We start from the raw sequence: 27,088 nt of genomic DNA on the forward strand, positions 1-27,088 counted from the left end.
AGGGCCTGGAGTGAGCAAACACAGGAGTGCAGAGTGTGCTGGGAGGCCCCCAGAGGTGAATATTCACATTTATCTAACTGATAAGGCTCTATCATGTCATCTCTTTGCAGAACAAATCCATCTTGGCTTACTGCTTCTCCCTTGCCCATGTTCTGCTCAGCCACAGTGAGGGCACAAGGCTTTTCCTCCAAAGCAGGGCAAGGATCCAGAACCAGCAGGTCCCTGGGGCAGCAGTGCAGAGGCACTGGCACAGCCTGGCCTCAGCTGCTCCCCTGGGAGGGAGGAGTTGCTGCTCAGCACAGCTGCAGGGACACTGCACAGATATGATTTCTCCATATTTAATGTATGCTGCCTGTATTCAGATAGTGAAAGATCATCCAGGGAGACCTTTTTGCCATTGCAATAGCAATGCCTTTTCTTTCCAGCCTTCTTTGTGCTCTTGGAAACTTCCTGCTATTTTCTGTGACTGTGTGCTACCTTTATATAACCCAGGTAATATTTCACAAGCGTTTCAATGGACAATGGTGCTGTCAAGGACTGTGGTGCTGCTTCTCACATTATATTGCTAAGCAACATACAATACAGCAGCATGATACCTTCTGCACTTGGTAAGGAGTCAAGCTCCAATATTCAGTAAAATTATTCTGATCTACTTTTCTGTTACACAAGAATTCACTCATTTCAGCACATAAAGATTTGTATAATTAGTAACAAAATCATAGAAAAGTTAGACATTTTTGTGGGTTTTTTAAAAGAGTTAAATATATATATATATAAATATTTTTTCCTAATTTCCCCCAGAGAACGTGGTCTTAGCTATTTTGAGGTTGTGTGGCTTTCACTGACTTTGTCAAGATTTGCTTTTATCAAAGTACCAGTTAAGTAAAAAATGCTTCAGCTTTGAAGCAGGTTTGTTTGCTTACCTGCTTAAAATTACAGATGTGGTGGAACACCTCACTCAGAATGGAGCAGCTTGAGAGCAGAGAGATGTCAAATCTCTGTTCAGATCAACACAGATATTTTATAACATCTGCCTGAATACAGACTATGGTATTTGATAAGGTGGAATCTCACTTCTCTCATGTATTCCAAACTCCTCTGTTTAAAGCCAAGGTAATGATGAATTTGAAAAGATCTGATCACTTTGTAAATTCACATCTGACATTTCATAGTGGAGATCGTTTTTGTCAGCTGATCTCCTCTCTAGAGAAACAGATGCATATTTTTGTTTATATTGATATTTTAAATAATTCAATAGGACCATCACTCATAATGTACCCCCTCCTTTGAAGGGGTCTCTCTGAAGTTTTCCGGTAGACCCTGAAAGGAGAATTGTAGCATTTGGAGGTTTAATGAAGCCTTTGCTGTGAGTTGTTTCCAGTGGGAAACATTAGCACCAGTTCCACTTGCTGGCCCTGGCTAAGCAAAACTCTCATGTCGTTGCTATCAAGGATTGTTTCAACATTTTACTCTCAGCATTAGCCACTGTGATAGGGATCAAAGGAGACTTTGTATTATTCATCTTTTATCTTAAAGGCTTTGAGCATGAGGTCAAAATCAGAGTTACTGTCAGTAATGAAATCACAAACTGTGCAATATTGAGCAAGGCAGGATCAGCAAAACCAACGATGTGGAACAGAAATGATTTAGGTGCTTCCAGGAGGGACTGCTGGCAACAGCTGGGCTGATGTGGTGGGAGGGGAGTATTTGGGACTGTGAGAAGCTGTTTCACAAGAGAAAGCTTGATCCCATGGAGGTGGTCTCCATCCCTGGCTGGGTGTGGGATGTGTGGGTGGGAGTGCTGCTCCTCCAACAGCCAGAACGGTGCCAGGCCCTCTCCTTTCTGTGGGTGCCAACGTGCCCACTGTGCTGGGACTGCCTGGGAGGGAGGCAAGGCCTGTGCCTGGGAAACTCACTTCTTCCACATGGATCTTCATTTCCACATCCTAACTCTGAAAAGACAGACTGAATTTTGGGGAGCTGAGTACCTCTGGAGGGGCACTTAGCTCTCCAGGTGGCATATGGAAGAAAATGCAGGCTTTGAGGATAATAACAGTGGGTAGGGGGTGAGGCAGAGCAGCTCAGTGTGTGAGAAATGGTCTTCACTGGAACAGAGCACAGCAAACAGATTGGCTGATAATGCTGAATACCAGGCAATTTCCTTTTAAATTAGCAGATGGGAGGGAAAGGAATATAAAAGGAAGTAAGAGAAAAAGAGAAGCTAATGATGAATGTTGAACGGGAACAAAATGTTGCCAAGACATCACGAGAGAATGAAGAATTGATGAAGAAAGGGAAATTAAATTGGTGCTTGATACAGGAACTCACAGAGCTTTGAAGCCCCGGCTCCAGTGTCTGAGGAGGGCTCCACAGGATCCTGGGACAGGTGTGTTTTACTGACATGCCCCTTGTGGCTGCAGAATTGGACACGGGGAGGATTTTGTGCTGATGAGAAAAACCTGCAGCAGAAGAGAAGCCCAAGAGGGGATCTCATAGTCTGTGCAGCCTGAAAGGCATTTCTGAGCATCAGGCAAAGCCAGTTTCATCTGACACTAAAATTATTCTATCAAGTGATGGGAACTGATTATAGAAATTTGTTGTATCTCCTTGTCAGAATAAGAAGGCAAACGAGGACACAGCTAAATCAGATAAAAGTAGGCTGCTAGAAAGGAGAAGGAAAAAAAGTACTTTTAATTCTTCCAACCATTCTAATAATTTCAGTTAGAACAAGGCTGGAAGACTGGAGAGTCTGGAGATGCTCATCTTGCCTAGGGAGAGGTGGACACACACGTCTGAACAAGCAGCATCAGCAGCTGAGTCTAAAGCAGCTACACACTGCCCCAAGTCAGACTGGAGACAGAAAACGAAGAACTTAATGAAAAGATGAAGAAGCTGAAACACCTTACTGGAGTTTCTAGAGGAGATGAGATATACAGGAAGATCAGTCACAAAACCCAGCCTGTTCCACCAGGAAAGGGCATCTAGAATGAGTGGGTAAAGTAAGCAGAGACAGAATGACAGAATGGGGAAATCCAACTGTATCAATCACCCACATACACAGAAAGAGGAACTTGTTTATTTAATTTGGATTAAAGTAGACTAAAATGGTTTTCTTTCATTTCTTGTCTTTGCCTAAAATACTGTAAGTAAATGTTAATTTGATTTGACCTTCATCTGTGCTGAGCTAAGTATTTCAGGGTAAATGGGTGAAGCATCCCTCACCTGAGGGCTGATCTGTGGTAGAAGCATGAATCAAGAGGGTGGGATTCCCAAATAACTGTTTCAGATTCCCAAAATACTCTATATGAAAGACAAAGGATGAGCTTCACATGGACTAATTGGAGAAGTATCATAGGAGTCAGGAAAGGAAGTGCAGGGTAGGTGATTGATTGGTCAGGATTTTTTGTTCATCAACATAATGAATAGCAGGTCTGAACCTCCCAAGGATGCCAAGATGAGCATTTCTTTTCTGTTTTTTCACCTTATGTTTCCTCTTCCTGTTGATTTCAGCGAGGTTTCGCATTTTCTAGCCAAGTCTGAAATGAGATTTGCTGGAAGTACTTCACACCCACACCAATATCTCAATAATTCTATGGAAACTGGGTTAAAACTGGTTTCTCTGTCAGGTATTTCGATCTGTTTCTGAGGGCTTGGCTCAGGCTGAGCTAATTGAGTAAGAACAGAGACTGTGTTCTCATACTCTTATTCTGCCTAAAGCAAGGGAGAATATTGAAAAGTGAATGTGAAACCAGAAGTTACTGGACAACAAAAAGGAAGACTGACAGTAATATCCCAAAAAGAGACATTATAAGCTTTTTTTTTAAACCAGAAACAGATTAGAAACCCTAAGAAAGAATAAGCCATCATTTATCTTGGGTTTCACTTTCCAAGTGACAGCAACAAACAAAAGTTATCTCAAAACCTTTGCATTTTGTTATGGGAGCTTCACATAATGCAGGAGCCCATATGGAGTAATTTAGCCTCAAAAAGCCACTGAAATGAAGGAGCTGCTTGATCTAGGAGGACAACAATTGGCTGAATCTCTCAACTGAAAGGGAGAGAAGCAGGGAAAGACAGGAAGCACTAAATGAAGGCAAAGAAGGAGCAGGCTCAGAGCAGCCAGACTGACGGCCTTTGGGGGCTCACACTACATTCTAAAGCAGCAGCTTTGTTCACTTGCCCAAACACTATCTGGAATCTTTTCTTCTTTCTAAGTTCCCTGTATTTCTGGAGAGAACTTGCAAATGGAAAGGAGTCCAGCATTTCTATACTGTAACTATGGGTGTATGGGAATCATCTATTGCTCTGTGGACATCAAGATTTCAGGGGACCTGGGTGTCAGTTTTTTACCTCATTTACACTGAGTATGACACTGGCCATACCTGGAAGAGGGAAGAAAAGTTGATATTCAATATGCAAAAAGATGTATTAATGCTACATCAGGACCACTTTTCCAGCAGACATTATTGAGGATTTTGTAGTTTATCTGCATTTTATTTCTTTTAGCCTGAATCTTCACAGAAACATCAGGTAGAATTTCTGCCCATGTTTCAAGAGTCTGCATGTGATTTCCCCAAGGTGCTGTGCAGTAAGATCCCTTCAGAGCTCCAGTCACTATGAATTCAGCTTGGTGCAAGAAGGAAGGGTGAGTAAATTTCAATGTAGTCTACATTTGTAAGCTACTGACCCAATGTTTGGGTATCCTCAGGATCCTGGTTAAGTGTCCAGATGTTTCTGTGAGTATTTCTCTGAATTGCACATTCTGTGGGTACTTTCAGTGTTTTTATTAATGATACATTGGTGTTACACCTGTTGCTGCTGGATCTCATTTTCATAGCACAGCAGTGAGGAGAAATGCCCTGTCCCAGGCTGTCCATCCACACACTGATCCCAGGGCATCCGGAACGTGAGCAGAGCTTTGCAGAGTTTCACAAAAGAGCTGAGAAAACAGCAAATGCTTCTTGTTCCTGTTTCTAGGAGACAACTGCAGGAACACAGTGAGGAATCTGTAGAGTCAGCTCAGATGGAATCTCAGCAGACAGCTTGGTAAATTGGGCACAGAGCTCTGGGTGTTGCAGACCTTTTGTTATTTCTGCCCAGGAGTCAGTTTAGTTTTATTTTCCTCCATTAAACTGCCAGTAGGGTTTTACTAAAGAAGCCCAGAGACACTTTCCTCAGTCTGAGGTTTACAGTAGCAGGAGGTGATGTTATGTTCTAGTGACCCTGAAACAATGTCCTGATGTTATTATCAATTTTGGGGGTCTTTAAAATATTGACTACATTTGATTGTTGGCATTTTTCACAGTAGAATTTTTAATGTGTGCTCCTTTCATAGCAATAGTTGTATTTTCTATAATTACTATGGAGCCTGTAACTCTGAAGCATTTGTTGTTTTCTTTTCTTTAGAATTTTGTTTGTTAATGATTACAAGATTTAGTAGCTTGTGGCAGAGATTTAAATAGAGGTAAAAGGCTCAGTCTGTTCAGCAAATGGCTTCTGAAGGCAAAGGGGGTTCAGGAAGTGCCGTGCTTTGGGCATGTACCAGACACAGAGCTGCTCTTCCACCAGAGACCATGCTGATCCACCAAACTTCTAATGCTTCACAGCACTGAGAGCACTGAGGGAAGGTGTGACAGGAGCCAGTCCTTGCACTGATTTCCTGGGGAATGTCTTTCACATTGCCTCTTTCTCCAGCACTCATCTTGGAGCTTTTCACACTCCATTTAATCATTACACCTTTTTTTGCACATGTTTTTTCTCTGTGGTGGAGCTTTGCTGAGTTCTGGATGAAAAGTTACCACCTCAGATGTGTGATTAGAGCATCACCTTCTTCTGAAAATTAAGATAAAAGCCTGCTGACTTCATAGCAGGTGCATTTCCACAGATAGAATCTTCATAGCTGGGGCTGCTCTGCAGCTGGGGCCTCCTGAAGATCCCACTAATATTTAACTTCTCTAAATGAAATTCTTCCCCCCCAGTATGAAGTAACCAAGGCTGCATCAGTTTCATTTGTGCCTGTGACATATTCAAGCACATTTCTAAGAGCTGTAGTTCAGCTCAAGCAGCAGAGCAGCACAAAAGGGCTTTGGCATGAACTTCTGGAGTCGGATGATCCCTGCACTTGCTGTCCAGGGCAAGATAAGCTGAATCTCAATGGGAACAGCCCCAGCCATGAGCAGTGACTTTGAAAATGTGCCAGGTAAAGCCAAAGAAACTGAAGCTGGTTACTGGGTATGAATTGTTATTCAGCCCTCACAAAAGAGGAGGCTTTGACAACACCCCCGGTAACCTTGGCAAAGGGTTTTGTTAAGCAGGTCTGTGCCTCGCTGGCTTTTCAACCCGCAGGCATTGATTGCTCCCTCCTACATGGGAATTTGTGTTCCGGGAGGGGCCGGGCGGTGGCAGCAGCTGGGGCACCACGCTGCGCCTTTGCTCCGCTCCCAACAGCCGCCTCCAGCCGCCGCCAGGGAGCGGAGCCCGCTCTGCTCCCCGGAAAAGCAGCTGGAACTGCCCTCGCTCCTCCCTGCAGCCTCATCAGGGGCTCTCATGGCTCCTTGGAGAGTCACAGAGTTCCTGAGTCATTGAGGCTGGAAAAGACCTTTAAGATCAGCAAGTCCAACTTGGGTTTCTCCCACAGTGGGACACTACTGAGGATGATGAGTTATCTTCTGGATGAATGGAATATTATTTTGAAGAATGGAGTGTTGTTTTCACAATGTCTCTTGGCTGCACTTGTTTATACAATATTTCGACTTACTTTTTCCTGTAGATCTTTAGGCACCTGGTAGAACAGAAAACAGGCTTTTTATAGACTCTGCTGGCTGTGTTCTATTGCTGCTACACATGAAGTAGGGAAACCTGGTCCAAACAGACCTGCAAAGGAAATCCTTTCCCCTGAAATAAATTCAAGACCAGTTATATCACCACATTACACTGCAAACTTAGGCTATTGCTTAATCTACAAATAAACAATTACTTCATAATAAAGATTCAGTGCTGATCTGTGTGGCTGATAAAAGAGAGATGAGGTGATTTGCCCCAAGCTTTACAGCAAACCAGAAGCAAGGGTCATCTTTCTTCTTTACAATTTCATGTTATGGTGTAAAATAAATGCCAATGTGAGTGATGATTCCATCTGTTAGCAAAAGACATAGGAGTTGGGAAGTAGCAGCTCCCAATTCCTCCAGTGTAGTCTGACATATTGAGCACGACTGGAGCCTGGGACATAAAAGATGCTGAAGCAAACATCATGCAGCCATTAGGCAATTAGATAGAAATTCTTTTTCTGTCTCCAAACCAGCTATTGAGGAGAATGCAGAGATGCTCTGATTAGACATTAACAGAAGACATTTAATTTCCCTTTCCATCTAACAATTTCTAAATTCCTTCCTTGAAGAGTCAGCTTTCCAAAACTCTCCATTTTGTGTTCCATGGACCTCGTGGGCATTGCGGAGAGCGTGCTCGCTGGACTTCTCTTTCCACGCTCATTAGTTCAGTGCGCTTGGCTCATTTCCGAGGATTTGGTCTAGCACAGCCTCTGACCATCCAGGCATTTGTCTGAAAATCATTTCCCTCTTCACTTCTGCAGTTTTCCTTTCAGTGCCTGAGCAATTAAGATCCCGAGTGATCAAAGCCCTGGTCTTCCAACTGTCCCTTGTTTTTCACAATCATGGCATGAGCTCCTTTGCCTCTCTGCATGAGCTGAGCTCAAACAAAGAAGGTATGACAATTGCTCAATTGTTAGGAATTGTGAAGAGTCTTAGCCAAAATATTGACATCATTCTGACTTACACATTAAGAATTAATTTTTACTAGGTCTGTAACTAGAGATTAGCAAATCATTTGGATGTCATTAAAATCAAACTGGTTGTCACAAAAAATCATTGAGGTCTAAACAACTATTGCTTTTCACTTTCCTATCTTGATTTCTTGATCTTAGCTATTCTGTACTATTCCTGGATTATTTCTGACTCTCCACAAGGAAAGACTTCACAGGTGTTTATTCTTTTCTGGCTCAAAATTGTCTCTATTATGTATAAGCAGCATCTGTTTCATGGCAGAATACAAATTGTTTCTCTGTATATAATTTGTCTTGACTCAGATGTTCCTTGCAGAACTATGGGCTCCTTTACGTCGACAGTCCTGATTCTCCTGGCATTTTTAGTCCCTTGTGATCGAGGAGTCAGTGAGTCACAGCCTGTGTTTGTGTATCCCCACATCCTGGGGTACAGAACAGGCACATGATACCTGCTCAGGCCTCCTCACTCCCAAAGGTCTCCAAATCCCTTCCATACCCATTTTTGACATCCTGGAGGGATTCAATGTGTCAGTCAGGAGTTAAGACACCTTCTTGCATCAGGCACTGCTCCTGGCCCATGGACATGACCCAGAGCAGGTGGAGCACTGCTGACAGGCTGTGCCGTGTGCCTGCAGTCCCGAGTAGGTGTTTTTGTGGGGAAGGTGGAAAGAGGGAGGTTTTTTTTGTTTTGTCAGCGAGTGGGAGAAGTATTGAAGTTGTAAAGAACATCAGGAGCGTAGGGTGCAAGGGGGGAGAATAGAGGGTTTGCAGCACTGTAATTTCCCCCAGGGCAGAGATCTCAGAACAGTATTTAACAGGCTATAGACTGTGCAATACTTAAAACAAATAGATGGAAATGAGTCTTTCTTCTATTAATATGGCCTAGCCCTCAGGAACAGTGCTAAAATGGGTTTGCAAGGCACAATTACCGCAGAGTCCTGTCAGGCTGCTGTTAATTCCTCCAGGCAGAGCTCTGTGTTTTGCTGCCTTCAGCCAGCCATTCATTTGTCCGCCCACAGCCCAGAGCCCCCGGCGGCAGCGGGGAGCGCCAGAGCCGCTTCCCTGGCGCTGGGAAGGGGGAGCTGCTGAGGCAGGAGCGTTACCCAGGGCCCGGAATAGCAGCCCCTGCCTGCCTCGGGGCTCTGGCACCAGCCACGGCAACCCCAAAATGCGCTCAGGCTGCTCTAGGTGCTTAGAGCGATTCTTGCCTTGGATTCTGTGAAAAACAGTCTTTTGAAACGAGGTATGTCTTAATGCCTTCGCTGGAGTGTGGAGGAAAGAGTTTGAATTGTGGGTTCGAGGTAAAATTGATCCTGAAAGCTAGATTTGAGGAATTATTTCAGGATTGTTGTAACAGCAATATGAATTTACCTTTTGGAGGCACAGCTTGGTTTAGGGTTGCACTTTGATATATTTTTCTGTTATTTTGTGGACTTGTCTTCGGAGAAAAGGAAATTTTTATTCTCAGCCAGGTGGTGGAGTCTTCTTCCTCAGCCCTTGTACTGTATCATTTATCTGAGAAGTTCAAAACATGCAAAGCTGGGAGGTTTCAGCTCCTTTCCTGTGAGCTCAGATATATTTCAATGTCCCTATCACAGAAGATTGAGGCACAGGGAGCAGTTGTGAATGACAAGAGGTCTCGAGGAGGCAGCGGCAGACCCAAGGAGCAGAGTGAAGGTGACCTGCCTTGCAGTGCTGCGATCCGGCTGTCACCTGATACGGGCTCTGTGCAGAGGCTCTGGTGTCATTTACCCTCCGAGTCCAGCCAAGCTGGGCTCGTCCTTCAGCTCCTTTGCAGGAGCTTTTCCAACGCCAGCCTAGCAGCAGCCCTGGCTTGGCAGAGCAGGGAAATGCAGGACGAGGTCCCCAGCCAAAGGCTGCTGCTGCAGCAAGTTCCCAGCGCCCGGCACAGAGTCCCGGAGCTGCCTCCCAGTCAGGCACGGGCTGGGCTATTCATTGTGCAAACAGCCTCCTTCCCCTCCATGCCAGCCCGAGGGACACGGGGAATGGCAGAGTTTATTATAAACTGAGTGGAGGAACAGACTATTGCTGGAGGAGATCCAGGGTTATAAAAGATTGGAGCGGGGAGGGGGAGGAGGAGGGAACAGGACATAATTTGTGTTTGTGCGTGAGGGGGTGCAGACTGTTGGTTTCAGCGAGGCATTCCCCAAACCCTCAGGACCTCTGCCTGGTTTTGGTGGGATTTTGTGCAGTGCATCCCGTGCTGTGTCAAAGCCTGCTTACTTTTTATTGTATCAATCATGCTCTTTATGCAGCACCACGACTCGGAGAACGCTTGCAGGTCCTGTTCTGAATGAGCTGCGCTTGCTGCCAGCTCAGCCTAGTTACTGCTGTAACTTAGTCTGGGGGATGGGAGAAAAAGGTTGCTGCTACTTTAAATATAATGCATTAAGAGGATGCTGGAAAAAGGCCTGCATGCTGTAATACCCAGCCATCGAGTTGGAAAAGGAGCCAGATGTAATACAAAAGAAGAAACACAGCCTCTTATGGATGCTGCACTAATTCATAAATCAGGTGAATCAGCTTAGGCAACTGCTGTGTTTTTATGCCTCTGCTGCATGGAGAACTGCATGTTGGATGCTTTTATTTGAAGTAATGGAACCAGATAATCCTTTGGACCAGGACAACTCCAATGGTAAGAAGTAGGAAACATAGAAGAGAGAGGGGAAAAAAAGGATAATGAGAGTGTCTGAGTTCCCCATCCTGCTAAAGGCACAGGGGTAGGCATGTGTTTGTGCTGTCTTCTGCATGGATAAGTGGAAATGAATGTGGGAATGTGCTTCACAAGAGCTTAGAAATCCCTCTGTTTACAGGGTCTGGAGACAAACATGTAGTAGACTGATACATTGAGATATTTATTCTACTGGAAGGAGCAGGAAGCAGGCAGCATGAAGCTGTCTCCTGAGCAGTCTGTGCAGAGGGAGCAGGGACCTGTGCATTCCACCTTATTCAGCTTGGGGGGCTTTTTGCCACTGAGGAGAGAATGGAACTTTGTGCCGTATGTGCTGTCAGATGTAACATTTGGGAACAGATTCTTTATCTGCAGAAAGCTTTCCTACAGGCAGATGCATGAGTAATTTACTTAGGAGGATATATTTAGCCAAGGACCACATAAATTCGCCCTGGAATTGAAGTCCATGGTTAAAAATGCAGCTATTCCATGGATTTATAGCATTCCACATGCTGATGTTCTGCTATCCAGTCTATTGGAAAGCACACAAAAAAGCATAAATTGAGGGGAAAAGTTGTTTGCAAGTCTCATTTCTCTGTTAGTGAAGAGAATTGGCTGCAATGAGGACAACAAAGTATTCATGTTTATGAAAACAATTTCAGATGGTGATTTTTGGAATAAATTGATTCTCAACTGCTTAATATGCATTCAGTATATTCTGAATACAGCTTGAAATCCACTAAATATTCCACTTCCCACATAAATATTGTTCAGGAAGTAGTTATGGATTTCCCACAGCATATTCTCTGCTGGTAAACAGAGCTTCAAGTCCGACACAACTGCAGTTTTAATATCACAGAGACATAAAACTGTGTGGAAAGAATGTGGTTAAGGGAATGAAGTAACATTTAAACTATGTGAACAGTTGACTGGGCACATATAAGTAGGCAGAACTGCTTTACTTGGGGCTCTGTGCCTTGCTAAAATAGAACTTAATCAAGGACAGATTTCAGTGGTGTTTCAAATGATGATATTTGCATGAAAATATTAAGAGGGGGGTCTCACACTTCTCATTTATCTTTCTATTCTATTTCATATGTAGTTATATTAATTCCTCTCTAGAAGAACAGCATCTACCTCTCATATCTCTTACCTCCTGTTAGACCACTGAGACACAGAATTAAATCTCATTTTCTTTACAGCAGGAAGTTTTAGGATTTTCAGAGAAGTGCATACATAGTTGAGCTGATATTAACAAACATGTAAGCAGGTGTTCTTGTCCATCCCAGTGTTAGAATCTGGCCTTTAGGAGTCACAGGGAGTGTCTGGGTTCTGAGGGAAATACAAGTTTAACTTTATTTTCTCTAATATGTTAAATTCCTCATTGAATTTAGAATGCATAATTTAAGATACATAGTTCTCATTCTTTTCTTACAGACATCTAAAGTATATTCTGTCACTTTGTGTAGAAACTTACTTTTCCTACAAAATATTTGAATAAGTCGGCAAACACTGGGAAGGTTCATAAGCTGGGAAATGAGAGATAAGCAAGCACTGCTGGTACCAAGGATCTGGGAACAAACTTCATTGCTTCCCCTTCCTATGTAAATCCCCATCTTCCTTTTAGTTGTGTTTAAATTACTTTGATTTAAACTATCTCATTGTAAACAAATGGGTTGAACCATTTATTGATCACAAGGTCAATTCCTTCCCTGTGCTGCCGCTGGAACTTCAGGACTGAGGGACTCAGCTGCTGCTCTGAGATCCCAGGCATTGTTTTGCATGAATTCAGTAAACAGAAAGTTCTCAGAATCAGCCAGCAGAGTGCTGTTCAGGAAGATTTGCCCCTTGAGAACGTTCCCTTGTTCTGGAAGCTGCTCCTCAGTCCCTTGGATATCCAGCAGCTCTGGACATGCTGGGAACTGTTGTGTTTATCCAAGTGGGCTGCTCATGTGACAAGTCTTAATGCCTTGGGGAGTGACCATGACTTAGAACTCTTGTGCTTGCTGTAAAAGTGCCTTTTTACCTCCAAGAATGCCAAATCAAATCCCCTTTTCTGCCAGCCGAATGAAGTCCATTCTTTAGTTTTTGCTCTACCTGCGGGTTAACCATCCACCTTAAAATACAGCCCTGGTTCCTTCTGTGTTGCTTATTGCTAGCACAATCAAGAGATGATTAATGACAGGAAAAGCTGTTCTGAAGAATTTGTGGCAATAATGTACTTGAGGGTTGCTTTTTTTGCCTGCTGCAGCCCTTCCATTTGCTTACTAACGTGCATGAATTCAGCTCACAGGACGGTGGTGGAATATTCAAGACTGGGAAGCTGTGTCTCATTTCTTAGCACAGGGGGTTTTTTTCTTAATCAAATTAAGTTGCCAGCTTTTCATGGAGATGCCTCATAGATTTATTATTTCTTGTAGCTGGAGCAGGGAATCACCACTCATTTATGTGGGGGCCTGACATGAGATTTAAGCTGTGTTGGTTGCCTTGACGTAACAGCCCCTGGAATAAAACCTGTGGGTTTTTCATCACCTGTGGGTGCAGTGGTTACTGGATTTTTCTCTGTGATTCTCCAGGGAGCTGCAGTGCTTGACTGCCTTGAACACAGCCTGACAAGCCGCTCTTCATTTGGAGATTTGTGCAGGGAGTTCTGTAACTTTTCTCCTCCACATGGGATAAAGGCTCACACAAACTTACAGGTTCTCATACGGGTTTTAAAAATCATTAAAGCAACCTCCACGTTATTTTCTCCTTCTCTCCCACCCATTATTTTCTTTCCATTCTCTGGAATGCAGGCATGTAGAGAAACATTAATGTCATTCATTTTGTGGTGGCTCACAGCTCTGAGTTTTTGAAGTGTTTTTTTTTTAATGTAGTGACATGGATTTACTTCTTTTCACCAAAAAAAAAAAAAAGAAAGAAAGAAAAAAATCTTGGAAGAAACTTGCTGAAGAATGTGCTGATTCCGAAACCATAACCCTAAATTACCCATTTTGGAGGGATGACATATCAGAGCTATGGATTTCTCTTTTGTACTATTGCCACTTGCTGCTCCACAAATAAAAGACAGCTCAGCAGCTTTCTGCAAGCTGCTGAAGATTTATAAGATGTTTTATTTGTGTGCAAACTCTTGAGTACAAAATATCTATGAATTATGTATTCTTTGTGTCTTCTAATTGCTCAGATCTCAGTTTGTACAGCTCTTGTCAGCACTGGAACCACCTCTGAGTTTATTCTTTTCTGTGTCCTGACAATATTTCTTTGTGATTCGGTTGTTAATCCTTAAAGAACACAAGATTTTTATTAGACCTTTTGAACAACCTTGTAGACCCGATCCCAGCTACTGGTTTTAGTGGAATCATATTCCCTACACAGTAGGTGTGAATCACAGATGCAGATTTTGTGCCACAAAGAAATAAAATTAAACCATTGTGCTTTAATAATACAATAATTACAGCACATTTTTTTCAGTCTCTGACGTAGACATTGAACCAGGTGAATGACTTGGATGGCAGCCAGGCTTGAACTTTGCTGTTGGTAATTGAGATTCTTCAGGCACTGTTTGAGGGCAGTAATGACATCCTGGCCTCAATGACACCTTGGCCTGCATTAGAAATCACACCTGGTAGAGAGGAAAGCAGAAGCAAGGGCTGGGAACACAGAACTTTTTGTAGGTTATGTGTGATAGCAGAGCTGAGTGGGAAAGCTCCAGAGGAATGGGAGCTGAAATCAGTAGAAGGGCACAGAGCAGTCAATAAATGAGCATCCCACTGGATTATGGGCATTTAACAAGGGAGAACCACCCAGATGGAATCCTGAGAGAGCATCCAACAAATGGAATGTAACCATCCATACTTGGAGGTGCTGGAAATAGTCACAGTCATCTCTTGGTTCTTTGGAACTAAAGAAAAGGGTCTTTTCATAATCAGGCAAATTCAAGGCCTCTTTATATTTCTCCTAAAAGAGAAGAACTTCAGAGCATTGTGAGGGAACCTCCCAGATCCATCTCTTCCACACAGCACTGCCAGTCTCCCTCAGAACTTTCTACATCAGCCATAGCTGGAAGGTGAATTCAGCATAACTGGATGGGATGGAAGAGTGCACAGGCAAGGGATTTCCTGGAGCAGAGATGAGGAGGAGCTCCAAGCATACATTTGATATATTGAGGTGTTCATAGGTGAGAAGCTTTTACATTAATGAGACTCTGGTAGCAGCTGAAAGGAGCTGGAGGAGCCCAGAGGGAAGTGTCCCTTGTTAATGAGATCTGAGCCCCCCTGGGGTTCCTGAGCCCTTCAGCCAAGGATTGTTGGAATGCCATGGGTGAAACAGCTGTTGGCCAAGAGCCTCCTCTTCTGCTGCTGCCCAGAGAGATGGATGGGTGCTGATGCCTCCCATCCCTGGCTAACAAATCCACCCTAGGCAGGGATGTACAGAATGAAGAGCTGCTTACCCTGAGCCAGTGTTCTTTGTCACATCCAAATGGGACGTTTGCCCAGGAGGTTCCTCGGGGCATACACGGGGTTATCCCAGCACTTGGAGCATTGTGGGGATCCTGTTTGGATTCAGATGTGCTTCCTCTCTGAGCATCTCCAAGGAACCAGCACATGGAAAAGCTGTAATTGCAGAGCATTGCTCCTGCTGGTAGAGGCTCAGAGGCCCAGCATATGCCTTGCTCAGTGAGTCAGTTGTCAAAATGATTTTGGCTGCTACAGAGCTTAGTGCAGGGATCAGAAAATACCTGCCAAGATGAGGCTTCAGAAAATGTTTGTTTTCTAGCAGATCTGGATACGCCTCTAGTTTTGTTTTACACCTTTAAACACTTCTCTAGCTGCAGCTGGAGGTTGGTGGGCAGCTGTGGCAGATGTTACAACACGAGCCCTTGTTCTTTGTGCTGGAGCTGCTTGTGTGGGTTTGTTTGCTTAGCCTTGGGTGGGCAGGGCCTGGCTGATGGAGCAAAACGATGCCTCTGGACGTGGGTCCTGCTCTGAGTCCTAGGGAGAAACCCTGATACTTGGTGTTTTGAAAATAGGAAAGTAAAATGCAAATAGAATTCTCTTATTTGGTCCAGAATGAAGAAAAAGAAAAAAAAAGACAAAATAATAATAGTAAAAGTTAGTCCAGAGTTCACAAAATTTTATTGTCTCTCTGACCGGCCCTGTGTTTGCAGGAGTGCTGTTAGAGCCTTTCTCCTGGCAGGGAGAATATCCCTGAAGAGTTTTTCACAGTCCATGTGTCAGACAGGAATGCAAAGGATCAATTTACAGCCAGAGACAAAGATCTGAAAATGTCCGGGGGGACCTGGGGGAATGTTTCTCACCCCAGATAGTTGCAGTGGTGGAAGTGATCCCACTTGCCCGGCTGCAGCCCAGCTTTGCTGGGTTCAGCCCTGAGCAGCAGCAGTAAAAGCAGAGTCTGTGCTGCAGCAGAGCTGGGGCAGGAGCCCCAAGCACAGCACAACCTCCTCACAAACACTTCTGTACAGAGCTGCAGAGAATTCCAGAGTGTTGAGGAGAGCTCAGGAGTGCACCGCGGTATTTCAGGGAGAGCCCTGGTGCTGTGCCTGTTTCCATCAGGAGCTGGCTTTGTTCAGCTGATCATCCTTTATTATTGGGTTGCAGCTGTCAGAAAAACCAGGCATTGAGCTCAGGGGTTGGATTAAAAGTGCCCTCTGGATGGGATGGTTTGGAAGCTGCACAGAGCAGTTGGAAGTAGTTTCCAGTTCAGTTTGGCCAGGTTTTGGATAATGGTTTTACTTTCCCTGAAAGTTGGTAGTCATTTTTATTTCATATGTTCGTAGAGATATTTGTTTTATTGTCATTTAAAGTTTCCTGGTAAACTTCAGGCAAAAGCAGAGGATGTATTAATCTATTTCATGTCATTTGCAACAGGGTCTGTGAAGTCAGGCCTTAATCTTAGAAATGTATATTGATGCATTCAGCAGGAGATGATGGCACGAGGGGCTTGTCTGAGTTGTCTGGAAGAGCGCACACGCACAGATCATCCTTTGTTTTGACTCTTACAAGTGATTGTTGTTTTTAAGACTGGAAAAGAAAAAGAAGGTTTAACTATTGCGACTTTAAACCCAAGATGAAGCTGATCACACAAACTCAAGGCACAGAAAAAGTGATCAGCATTTAGGATTTCGGGAAAAAAGCAGGTGCATTCCAGCTGAACCCAGTGCTGAGCACACTGAGGGCTCTGACCCGCCTGCCTGTGCCTCTGCCGAGGAGAGAGGCAGGTTTTATTTTCCCTGCTTATTCATTTTCTGAGTCATTCATCTTGTGCTATAGCTATTGAAAACTGTAACAGAGTCTGGGAAGCACTTGGCTTTTGAGTGCTGCCTCCTGATTGGGCTGGGGAATGCTGCTGTTCGGGAATAATGTGTGAATACCATCTGCTCCGAGGAGCCGGGAGCCTCCGTGGATTCTGCTGGAGAGGCACCTTCAGCCAGGACTCCAGGCAAGGGGAGCACGCCTGCCTTCCCTCTTTCTTACCCAAACTTTTACTTGTCGCTGGATTTCCTTTCTGTTTCCCTGTGGAACTTTTTTTGTGCTTTGCCCGAAGGCTGAGTCTCCTCTCCTGTGGGTTTTGGAGGTGTTTTTCCTTTATTTTTTTTCCCTGTGTGGGATTCCTTCTGGGGTTCAGCATGCACACCAAGCCGGGAAGTAAATCAGGGAGTTTTGCAGCTGTTTATTGCAGCACGAGAGTTAACGTGGAATGTCTGAGTTGCTTTGAGAAACTACTTCCAAAAATTTGACCTGCTTGTAAAAAGGTAAGCAGGGAAAGACTTTGGAATTTCGAGACTGACTTTCTACTTGCAGGGGGGGTTTGTTTTTTTAGGAATGAATGTGAATCATTTGCAGTGTACAGTTGCCTCCTAGCAATGCCTGGGATCAAAGACTGGGGTTTGTCTCTGAATTTCTTTAATGAGCAGAGTTGGAACAATGATTGTCTCTTTCTCTTTTGTGTAGCAATTGTTTTACAATAAGTCTTAACCCAAACTTTCTGCAGTGTGAGTGTCATTGTAATTCAGACCAGCAGCTCTTTTTTGGGTTCGTATCTTTGTGCAGAGAACTCTCAGGTCTCATTTTCCTGCTTATGGAATCTCTTTTTCTGTTATCTCAGACCAAGCACAGTTAGTTTGCAGCAGTCAGTATTTCCTCTTGCAGAGGACAAGATGTAGTTCGTGAGCCTGTTAAATCCTGCCCACTAATGACCTGCTGAGAGAGCTGGGGCCATTCCTTCACCTCAGGACAGCAGATCTGACACCACAGCCTGGGGCCACCACTCTGCCCCTGTTAGCACATCCTGAACTCTTGCATGTGACCTCTAAAATACGGGTATGAGTTCTTTTTCTGCAGGTTGTGTTCCAGTCAGACTCTTCTATCTACACAAAACAAAGTTAGCAAAGGGAGGGCAAGAAATATTAATGGTTTGTAGAATCCTGTCCCTCCTTCCAGTGAGCCACCTTATTCATTTTACTGTGGTCTGTTCAAGGGCAAAATCTGCAAAAAAATAGTTCTAAGACTTTGCTGAAGACTCATTGTAATTTATTTTTGACAAGTACCTGATTTTCAGCTTTTTTGTGTTGGTGTGTTAATGGTAACTGTGCAGCAAGTGTGTGACTTGTTTACTGGTATGTACTACAAGGCAAATGTTCAGTGCCTGTAATTAAGGGAACAGTAGATTTATGTAACTGATGCTTGATCTGACCTGAGCTTTTCATTTCCACTCAAGTTCAGAAAAACAGGAGAGGGTTGTGCTCTCACTGTGCTTCCTTACACCCAGGCACCAGTGCGGAGCAAATGTTCCAGAGTACAGCAAGAGCTGTTGCATTGACAGGGAGGCATCTTTTCACTTAGTCATTTTCCTGGCCCACTGCCAGATCATCAAAAGCAGCTCCTTTAATGAAGAAAACTTACTTTGCTGTAATTAGGAAAAGTGTGGCAAGTCACGGAAGGAATTAGGAGCTGGCTTTGATGATCCCTGTGGGTCCCTTGCAGCTGAGGATATTCCATGGTTCTGGGAAGGAATGCCTGGATCCCACCAAGCTGCAGCACCAGGACAGTCCATCAGCTGCAGGGCCCTGTGCTTGCTGGGGACATGGGATATGTGGGCTCAGGTCACACAGTGCCACGTGTGCCACTCTTAGGGATGCTCAGAAACCTTTGAGCATCCATAATCCTTTATCAATTATTAATTGATAATAATAATAACAACAACAATAATAAAGGCTCACTTAGTTCTGTTTTGCTGGAATTGTATTGTCAGTCATAGATTTCCCAGCCTGTCACTGAGCCATTGGGTGATGATTATAATGAGGAATGGAATCCTGACCTCTGAAGTCCAGAGGATCTCTTCCATTCCAGACCTGGCTCCAGAAGGTTTCTCAGCCACTGGCAGGGGTGACCAGTAGAATATGGGGTGTGGAAACAGAGATCTGCAATTCCGTGGGATGTCCATATGCATGCTCAGATCAAACACCAGCTGGTTGGAAAAATGTGTTTATTTTTTGCTTTTCATGCTTCATCCAACAGCAGTTCCTTGGTTCACTGGCCTGACTGTGATAAATATTTTTGCAAGGGTAGAGTTTCCTGGTTGTAACCCTTCTGCAGAGGGTTCCTGCTGGATCCCTCCCAAACCCCTCCACAACTTAGCACTGGTCAATATTTCCTTTTAATGGCATCCAGTGTAGCTGCAAAGCACTTTTTGTTTGCTTGCCTATGGCTGATGTGCTGCTCTCATCATCAGCACTGAAATGCTCCAGTGTTTTTCCCTCTCTAATCCAGATAACTTCATGCCAGCTTAAATGTGCTGCTTTTATCCTCTTCTTCCAAAGGGGAGCTGAGTTAGAAGTGCCTTGTCCAGGGTCACACACAGGGAGTTTTTCTCATGGTGTTGCAGTGGCACAGCATCTCCTGTGTTCCCCATTAGTCCTTTGCCATTCTTCTTGCTCCACAGTCTTCCCCCTTGCCCATTTCCCTTTCTTTGCTCTTCTTCCCAGTTAGAAATTGCTGGAGGACATTTGTCGTTTTGCTGTGGAGAGCACATTCCACCTGGCATGTCTTTGGAGTCTGGAAAATCTCAGCACAGGTTTTTCAGCAGACCAGGATTTTTGTTTCCTTGAAGATGAAGAATTCTCAATTTCACTACAAGAAAGTACATTATTTTGATAAAGGACCAATACAACATCATTGTATATTTACAGCTTAATTTCAGAAATCCACTCAAATTCCTTTCCTCTTCTCCTCCACAACTCTCTTGTCTGACTTGGTTGCCAGACTTTCTCTGGGAGTTCAGTCTCACTTAATTCACAAAGAATGTGGCTCCTTCTGCCTTACTCAGTGCCTGGAGTCAAAATCAGGACATTTCTAGTGAACTTCAGCTTAAGATAAGTCTGACCTACCTAGAATTGAGGTTTCCAGTTTGCAGACCCAGAGTGATGAGGCTCTGCCATTACCATGAAGTTCTGCGCCTGTATCTGTGCTAGCCTTGCCTTTTATATAATCTAATAGTCCTTTGCCAAGGAGTAAAATGTAATAGGAGCTATTTTTGTGATCTTGGGAGTATTTTTGCTGGCTCTGAGCTCCCTGGAATAGATGCCGCCTCCTGTTATGATGTCATTGCTCCTGGTGCTTGCCAGTAGACTATCAACATTTTCAAAATCAAGATAAGAAAATCAAGATAAAAAATTGGTATTTTGCCTCCATGTAGGTCAGATGAAGCACAGAAACCAGTTTTGTAACAGAAGAGGAGCACTGATGGGGAGAGAAGGACTTCAGAAAAACTGGGACAATCCAGTGGCAAGCACAGGAGACCAGAGAGTTCCTGGTTTCTGGTTCAGACTATGTGAAACCATTTTGCAGAGCAGCTGTGGAAGTGAAAATCAGCAAAATGAGGGTTGATTTAGAATTTCCTCATGGAAATGTTGGAAGTCCTTCTTTCTCTCAAGGAATTTCAGGCCACATCTTCTCTTTTGTCACAGGAAACTGCCAACAGCCTGCCCTGGGGTGCCTGTCCTGAGATCCCTGACCCAGAATGTCATTTTGGGAACGGTACAGAGCAACTGGAGCAGGGACTCCAACAAATCTTGGGAATTTAGTCTTGGAAGAAGTGTAGCCAGAGCTTCATGGCAATTTTGTGAGGGGCTTTTGAATGCTCAAACCGTGATTTCCTACTCCCTTGTTCTGAGATTGTAATTTTTAATTTAGGAGCAGAGAACTGAAGGCAAAGAATAATGTCAGTGGGGATGAGGCTTGTACTCAACTTCCTTCTGCAGCCCCATCTAACAGTGCTGAAATTAAATGGCTTAAGGACAGTGTGGAAGAACTGAACCTCTGGAGTAAGTCAAGTTTTGAGAATTGGTGTCTTTTTTTAGTATTTTTGGTAAAAAAAATACTAAAGACCTTTTGAGATTGCTGTTGTTTTATGTGCCTTTGGAAAGTGCTGCCTGACTTCTTCATCTCAGGCATTTGAGCCATCTAAGAGCAACTTGATGGATTTTTTTAAAGTTCTCTTTTGAAAATGTTAGTGCTTTGTCAGTAAATCCGTTCAGTTCTGGTTCTTACTATCATTTTCCTTGCAAATGGATCCCTCATCAAGAAATGTTCTTGAATATTTTAAGCTAATTATATATGTACATATTTTGGTGTTGGGTAGAGATTAAATATAAATTAAAAACCAACACAGAGAAACATATTCCCCAATGGATTGTAAGAAACTTTCTCCCACTGTAAAATACTTGTGTCCCAGTAGATATTACATGGATATTTTGAGAGCACTGTAATGTTTAAGGGTTAAGAGATGGCTCTTACAGATGCTCTGGAAGTGTTCTCTAGAGGCCCAGCCAAGGAACAGTGTGTCCTGTCCTTTTGTCTGTCCTGATTTCTAATGAGTCAGTCCCTGATTCTCCTCCAGTGAATGGGCAGATACACACCTTAAGAGAAAAGATACTCATTTCTCTGTTCATGATCTTCCATGTTTGAGGGAGCACTGAAAACTTCCAACCCTTCCCTCGTTGTTTCTTCTTTTACCACTTGAAAATGTTCTTGGGAGATTTTATCTTGCTCTGTGGATTGCTGGGTGCATTAGCACAGCTTCTGCTTGCCAGGGCTCTCACTAAGTAGAACTGGTTTCAATAAATCATTGTAACTTTGGAAAGTCTGGAGTTCCAGTCATGGCAGCTCAGAAGAGGGAGGGGGAAACAGGAATACAAGAGCTTTTGCAGCTGGGGAAAGAGCACAAAGGTAATTCTCCACAGAGGAGTCTGAACAGAGAGGTCTCTGATGGAAGGCTGTGGGTATCATTCTCTTACAGGCTGGATTAATATTTCATCCAGAGAGGTGGAACAAAATCTTGTTCTGGTTGAAAAAGGAGGAAGTGAGTGATTCAGCTTATTTTGTCAGGCATCTCCCTGCCTGTGGCAAGGTGCAGTACAGCATTTTTCTAGCCATGGAGAAGGAGTGCTCTGTCTGGAGTGCCACTTGGAGATCCTGGAGCAGTTGCTTGGCCTTTGTCTCAGATCTGTGCAGCTGATCCCTGCCTTGCTTTCCTGAGCAGTAAAATCCCCACCCCAGATTTAAATCTCCCTTTGTCAGTGATTCAGGTTTGTACCCAGCACCTCTGTTTCATTCACATCCAAACTGCTCAAGATAACCTGTGTCTGTCAAGGTTTGAAGTAGTGATCTTCTTATTTCTAATAAATCCTTTAGCATGAAACTGGCTTTAATCCCCCTTTGCTATTCCTGTTCCCTGTCCAGGGTAAGCTTGGAAGTTGGCTTTTTTGGGGTTGTACTTTTTTTTTATTGCTACTTGCTCTCATAAGCCATACGATGCTTTTGATAACAGTCATCAAATTTTACAGCTCTCACTATAATCTCAGTGCTGTTAGCCATCTGCATCTCTCCTCGTGTTCTATAGAAACTGAGGAGAAAACAAATACATAGTTAATTTTAGCACATCACTCCTCTTAATGGGTTTTGTGTCCCAAGTAGCAGCACTGTTTAATGTGTCTGCAAACAACCTCATGGAGAGGAGGAAGAATCCACACACAAGGACATTCCTCAATGGTTTCCAGCCCTTAGGGCTGTGCTGCAGGGAGCAGGAGTGGCCTGCAAAGGCTTTGAGTCCTACAAAAGGACCTGTTTGTTTGAGTTATAACTTCTGTAAGTTTTAACCTCTGTTTGAGGATTTTAATTCCATGGAATGTGAACTTTTGAGACATCTTCAAACAAGGTCAGGTGGAGAGTCACCTGTGTCTGTGCCTGGTGATGAGCTGTGAGCAGTAACGAGAGAGCAGAGCAGGGAAAGGGGAAAAATCTCACTTGAGTAAAGAGAAACCTGGGCAAAATGTGTGGAGGAGCTGTGCTCTGTGAACAGGCAGGCAGCATGGATCCAGCCTGGGATCCAGCCTGGGATCCTTCCCTTTGATCCTGGAAAAGGCAGAGGCAGCTGGAGAAGAGCAGTGGCCCAGCTACCAGGGCAGCCCGTGCCCACAGCCCAGTCCTGGCTTTAGGGAGCCATTTATCCTCCTCCCCTCCCAGCATCCAGCCCTAAGGAAGGGCTGCCAGATGTCACACCTCATACAGGATTTCCTGTGCTTCACCTCAAATCCTGGGATTTGTTTCAAACCATGTGCAGTATTACCTTTCTTGTGCCTGAGCTGAAAGATGGGAATCACTTGACAGGCAGTGACCTCCCAGGCTGTGCTTTCCCAGCTTCCTGGGCTGCTCAGGAGCCAGAGGAGGTGCCGTGGTGTTGGACAGGTGGAGATGCAGCTCTGCAGGCACCTGGCAGCTCTGCATGGCCAGGGAACACTCCTGGTCCTGGCAGGGCCCTCCCTGGGGAGTGGCAGTCCCTCTGCTCTGACATCCCAGGCATTCCAGGAGAACCACACACTCGACAAAGGTCATTCTGCTGCTGCTGACCTTCAGGGAGTGCCAACTGCTCTGCAGGTGCTGTCTCACCTGAATAATGCACAGGAATTTGCCCTTCATTGAAATATATACGTTAGAGTAGGCTAAAGTTAATTTTTTTTTAAATTACCCCCCCCAAAGAGCATGAAGAGAAAGCTGTATCTCATTGTGTTGTTTAACTTTTTATGTTATGAAAACCACAAAGGAAAGGGTTTATTATTAAAGTAATGATAAAATACAACAGAGGGACTGAGTCAGAGATAGGACTGCCTTGAGTGAAAAGTTACCATTTCATTTAGGCTTCACTGGAGTGGTCAGGATTGGTGTTTAAGATGTCATCTGTGTTCACCAAAACCTTCCAGTATTATATTTAACCATTGTGGAGACATAGAAGGGGCCCCACAATAAAAATGATATATTTTAAATTTCCTGATCATAGTGCTTTGACCTTTATATCACTGACACCTAAGATTCAGATAGAAATGCACACTGAAACACTGTAATTTTATATATTCCAAATTTTTTATAGGAATCCATTTAAAATTACACAAGAAACCTCTCTTCATCTTCTGAGTGTTTCACTGATTAGCATAATTTATAGCCAGTTTTGTGAATAAGGTGATTGTACCCAGGTGATTGCAAAAAGGTCTGTGGATCTCAGCTTTATAAATATTATTCTGAATCTGACTTTGTTAAAGTAATTGATGTAACATGAATCAGTGCTGTGCAGAGCTCTTCAAGTGCAGAGACCACACACTGTGTAATCTCTGGAGCCAGTCCTCATCATGCCTTTGCTTTTCTTAGCAACAAAATTAACTCCATCATTATAAAATTTAGCCAATACTTTACCTCTGCAGTCAGAATCTTCTCACATGAGATTCAGCCCACGCTCTAAATCCTGCCTTCCTTATGTGTCACTCTTTGCCTCAGAGAACTGGAAAAGTGACTTTGCAGTCGCTCAGCAGAGATGTTCTTACACCAGGAGGTGTTGCAGGGGAGCCCTGGGAGGCCCATGAAGCACCTTCCACACTGTCTCTGACAATCAGAAAAACTCCAAGGCCTCTCCTGTGCAGGGTCCAGCCCCAGCTGGGCACTTTGGGAAGGGAGGAAGAGCTTTGTCTCTGCAGGCAAAGCTGGAACTCACGGTCAGCCAGGTGAGAGGAGGTGCCCAAGGCTGAGCAGGGACTTGGACACAGACAGTGAGGGTTGGGCTGGGCTCAGCCTTGTGCTGGGCTGCAGAATGAGCCCTGCAGAGCCTGGGTTACAGAGTGAGCCCTGCAGAGCCTGGGTTACAGAGTGAGCCCTGCAGAGCCTGTGCTGGGTTATAGAATGAGCCCTGCAGAGCCTGTGCTGGGTTATAGAGTGAGCCCTGCAGAGCCTGGGTTACAGAGTGAGCCCTGCAGAGCCTGTGCTGGGTTATAGAATGAGCCCTGCAGAGCCTGGGTTGCAGAATGAGCCCTACTGGGCTCCTCGTGCAGCTGTTTGGCTGCTCAGGCTCCTTGTGCCGTTGGATTCTTTCTCCCACGTTCTCTTCCTCCATGAACACAGAGCTGCCAGAAGGGCTGGACGGCTGCCCAAGAGCTTTTAAATGCTCTGGTTAGGAATTGGTGGGAACCTTGTGTTTGTGTTTCTCTAAAGAAGTTTTATGGCTTTTTCCTGGTGCTGCTCGTGACAAGGTTGCTTTGAGGGAGGAGGATGCAGGTCACCCACTGCCAGAGCCCCCTGTCAGCGTGTGGGGGTGACACAAAGGGGACAGGAGCTACAATCTCCTGCAAACTTTGGGTGACGTTTCATCTTGAAGCAAATTCCTGGAGAACAGCTGAGATGAAAACAGGCACAGCTCTAAACCTGCATGTTTTATAATGATGAGATTCTGGGAGAAGCTGGAATGCTTCTTACAGGAGAGCAGGGAAATAAAGATTCCCAGCTGTTAATAATAACAAGCCAGGGATTCTTCTTGTTCAAGCTGGAGCAGAATTGCCTGGAAGTCCCTGGAGAATTCCAGTGCAGCACTAGACATTTGAAAGATTTGGATCCCGGTCTAAAATATTTCTACTGCTTGAGCGGATTTCCAAACTGAGCTCTTTTTTTATCATAATCCAGACAGAGAAATGAAATTTGTGGTGCAGTCAGCCATCAGTTGAAGTATTTTGAGAGGAGTATGGTGACTGGAGAGTCTGCTGTGTGTGCAGGTCCTGGGCATCCACTTGGGAATGGTTGAGACCTGAACACAACCTCGTGTGGTGCAGCTGGCTTTGAAGAAATCATGGGAATGGGTTTGAGGTTCATTTATAGGAGAAAAAAGAAAGGGAAAAAGAATGCAAAAGCCAGCATGGTTCAGTGTCTGGGCACATTTTCAAGGCCTCTTTTATTTTGAGTAATTAATTCTGTGTTTTATTAGTAATGAAAGCAGGGGCTATTTTGTGCAAGGCTGGAGCAGTTCAGGGTGACTCGGCAGGAAGTTAAACTGATGTAGCATTACTTTTGCAATTTATCACCTGCCTGTAGTGCTTACTCAGGGTATAATACAAGTTTATCATTGTTCAGAGCAATTATATTCTAAATTCACTTACTAATTAACTCTCAAACCAGAATAACTTTAAAAAACTGATTCTTTTATAGGTAACTGGGAAAATCTCTAGTGTGACATCTCTTCTTTGAGGCATCCTTAATGCAAGCTGGCTTTTTGGTGATCTGTTTCAAATTAAGTGATTTCATTGCATAAATGTATGTACTGGGGCTTGAGTGTGGTGTATCCAAATGCTTGCAGCCTTCTTACACATTTGTAATGATTCCAATAATTCCAAATTAGGGAGGTTTTTTATTTGGTGGATGAAAAATCCATTCTGTTTTGTCTTTGGTTAAGGGAACTTGAAATACTGAGTAGTACAAATGTGCAGCTTCAAAACTGGTCACAGTTGTTGGTAGGACTGCTGGGCATGGCAGCTGAGCACAGACCAACCAACTTTTCTTTCCTGAACCTTTTTTCTGCTTCTCCAGGTGTGGAAGGGCCTGGGAGCTGCAGGGTCCCTGCAGCAGCCCTGGTGCAGACCCAGCTCTGATGGATTAGCCCAGCCCAGCTCTGAGGGTCCTGCAGTCCCTGGCCAGGCCCTGCTGAGTTCCTGCACGGCTTTAGGCAGCAGACTTTTACTGACTGCAGCAAATAAATTTGCTGTGCTTTATGGAGCAAGGAGAAGCTTGTTTTCTGAATTTTAATTGTCTCAATAAATCGTGTTAGGATTGTGTTCTATCAGACTGCAGGAAATGAAGGCGAGCGGTTCGGATCTGGACCTTACTGGGAAGGTGTGCTGCTCACAGGGCTGCTGGAAAAAGAGTTCAAATCTGACTGAGCAGTAACGAGGGTGATAAGGATTGTAGAGATCTGGAGTGCAGCTTCCCAGGAATCCCCACTCAGTCTTGGGTTTACCTACAGGGATTCTCTTGTCCCACTGGGGACTAAGTGATGATGATTTCCAGCTTTCCTTCACAGAGGAGAGGAAACATTTGCAATGGTGCTCAGATAGCTCTGGCCCAGGGAATGTGAGAGGGGCACTCGTGTCAGGCTGTAGTTCTGGACCATGCTGAGCCTCTGCTCTGGAGACAGGCTGACAGGGTTGGGGCTCTTCAGCCTGGACAAAAGGCTCCAGGGAGATCTTGGAGCCCCTTCCAGTGCCTTAAGGGGCT

The 27,088-nt window shown here is 44.3% G+C and overlaps 1 protein-coding gene across 6 annotated transcripts in view; it reads left to right on the plus strand.

Moving 5' to 3' along the window:
- Window positions 1-10,263: 10,263 nt before the first annotated feature.
- DAB2IP (DAB2 interacting protein) overlaps window positions 10,264-27,088 on the plus strand; it is a 156,715-nt gene continuing 139,890 nt past the window's right edge. For 4 of the 6 annotated variants that reach the window (XM_066562627.1, XM_066562630.1, XM_066562632.1 and 1 more), the window contains exon 1: window positions 10,324-10,454. In XM_066562627.1, coding sequence (XP_066418724.1) covers window positions 10,397-10,454 — 58 coding nt within the window. In that variant the 5' untranslated portion in view covers window positions 10,324-10,396. Of the gene's footprint in view, window positions 10,455-17,204; window positions 17,263-27,088 lie in introns of those variants that run through there. The other 2 variants (XM_066562628.1, XM_066562631.1) reach the window with 2 other exon arrangements.

Source organism: Molothrus aeneus, chromosome 19, assembly GCF_037042795.1.
Source record: "Molothrus aeneus isolate 106 chromosome 19, BPBGC_Maene_1.0, whole genome shotgun sequence".
In the NCBI taxonomy this organism is placed as follows: domain Eukaryota; kingdom Metazoa; phylum Chordata; class Aves; order Passeriformes; family Icteridae; genus Molothrus; species Molothrus aeneus.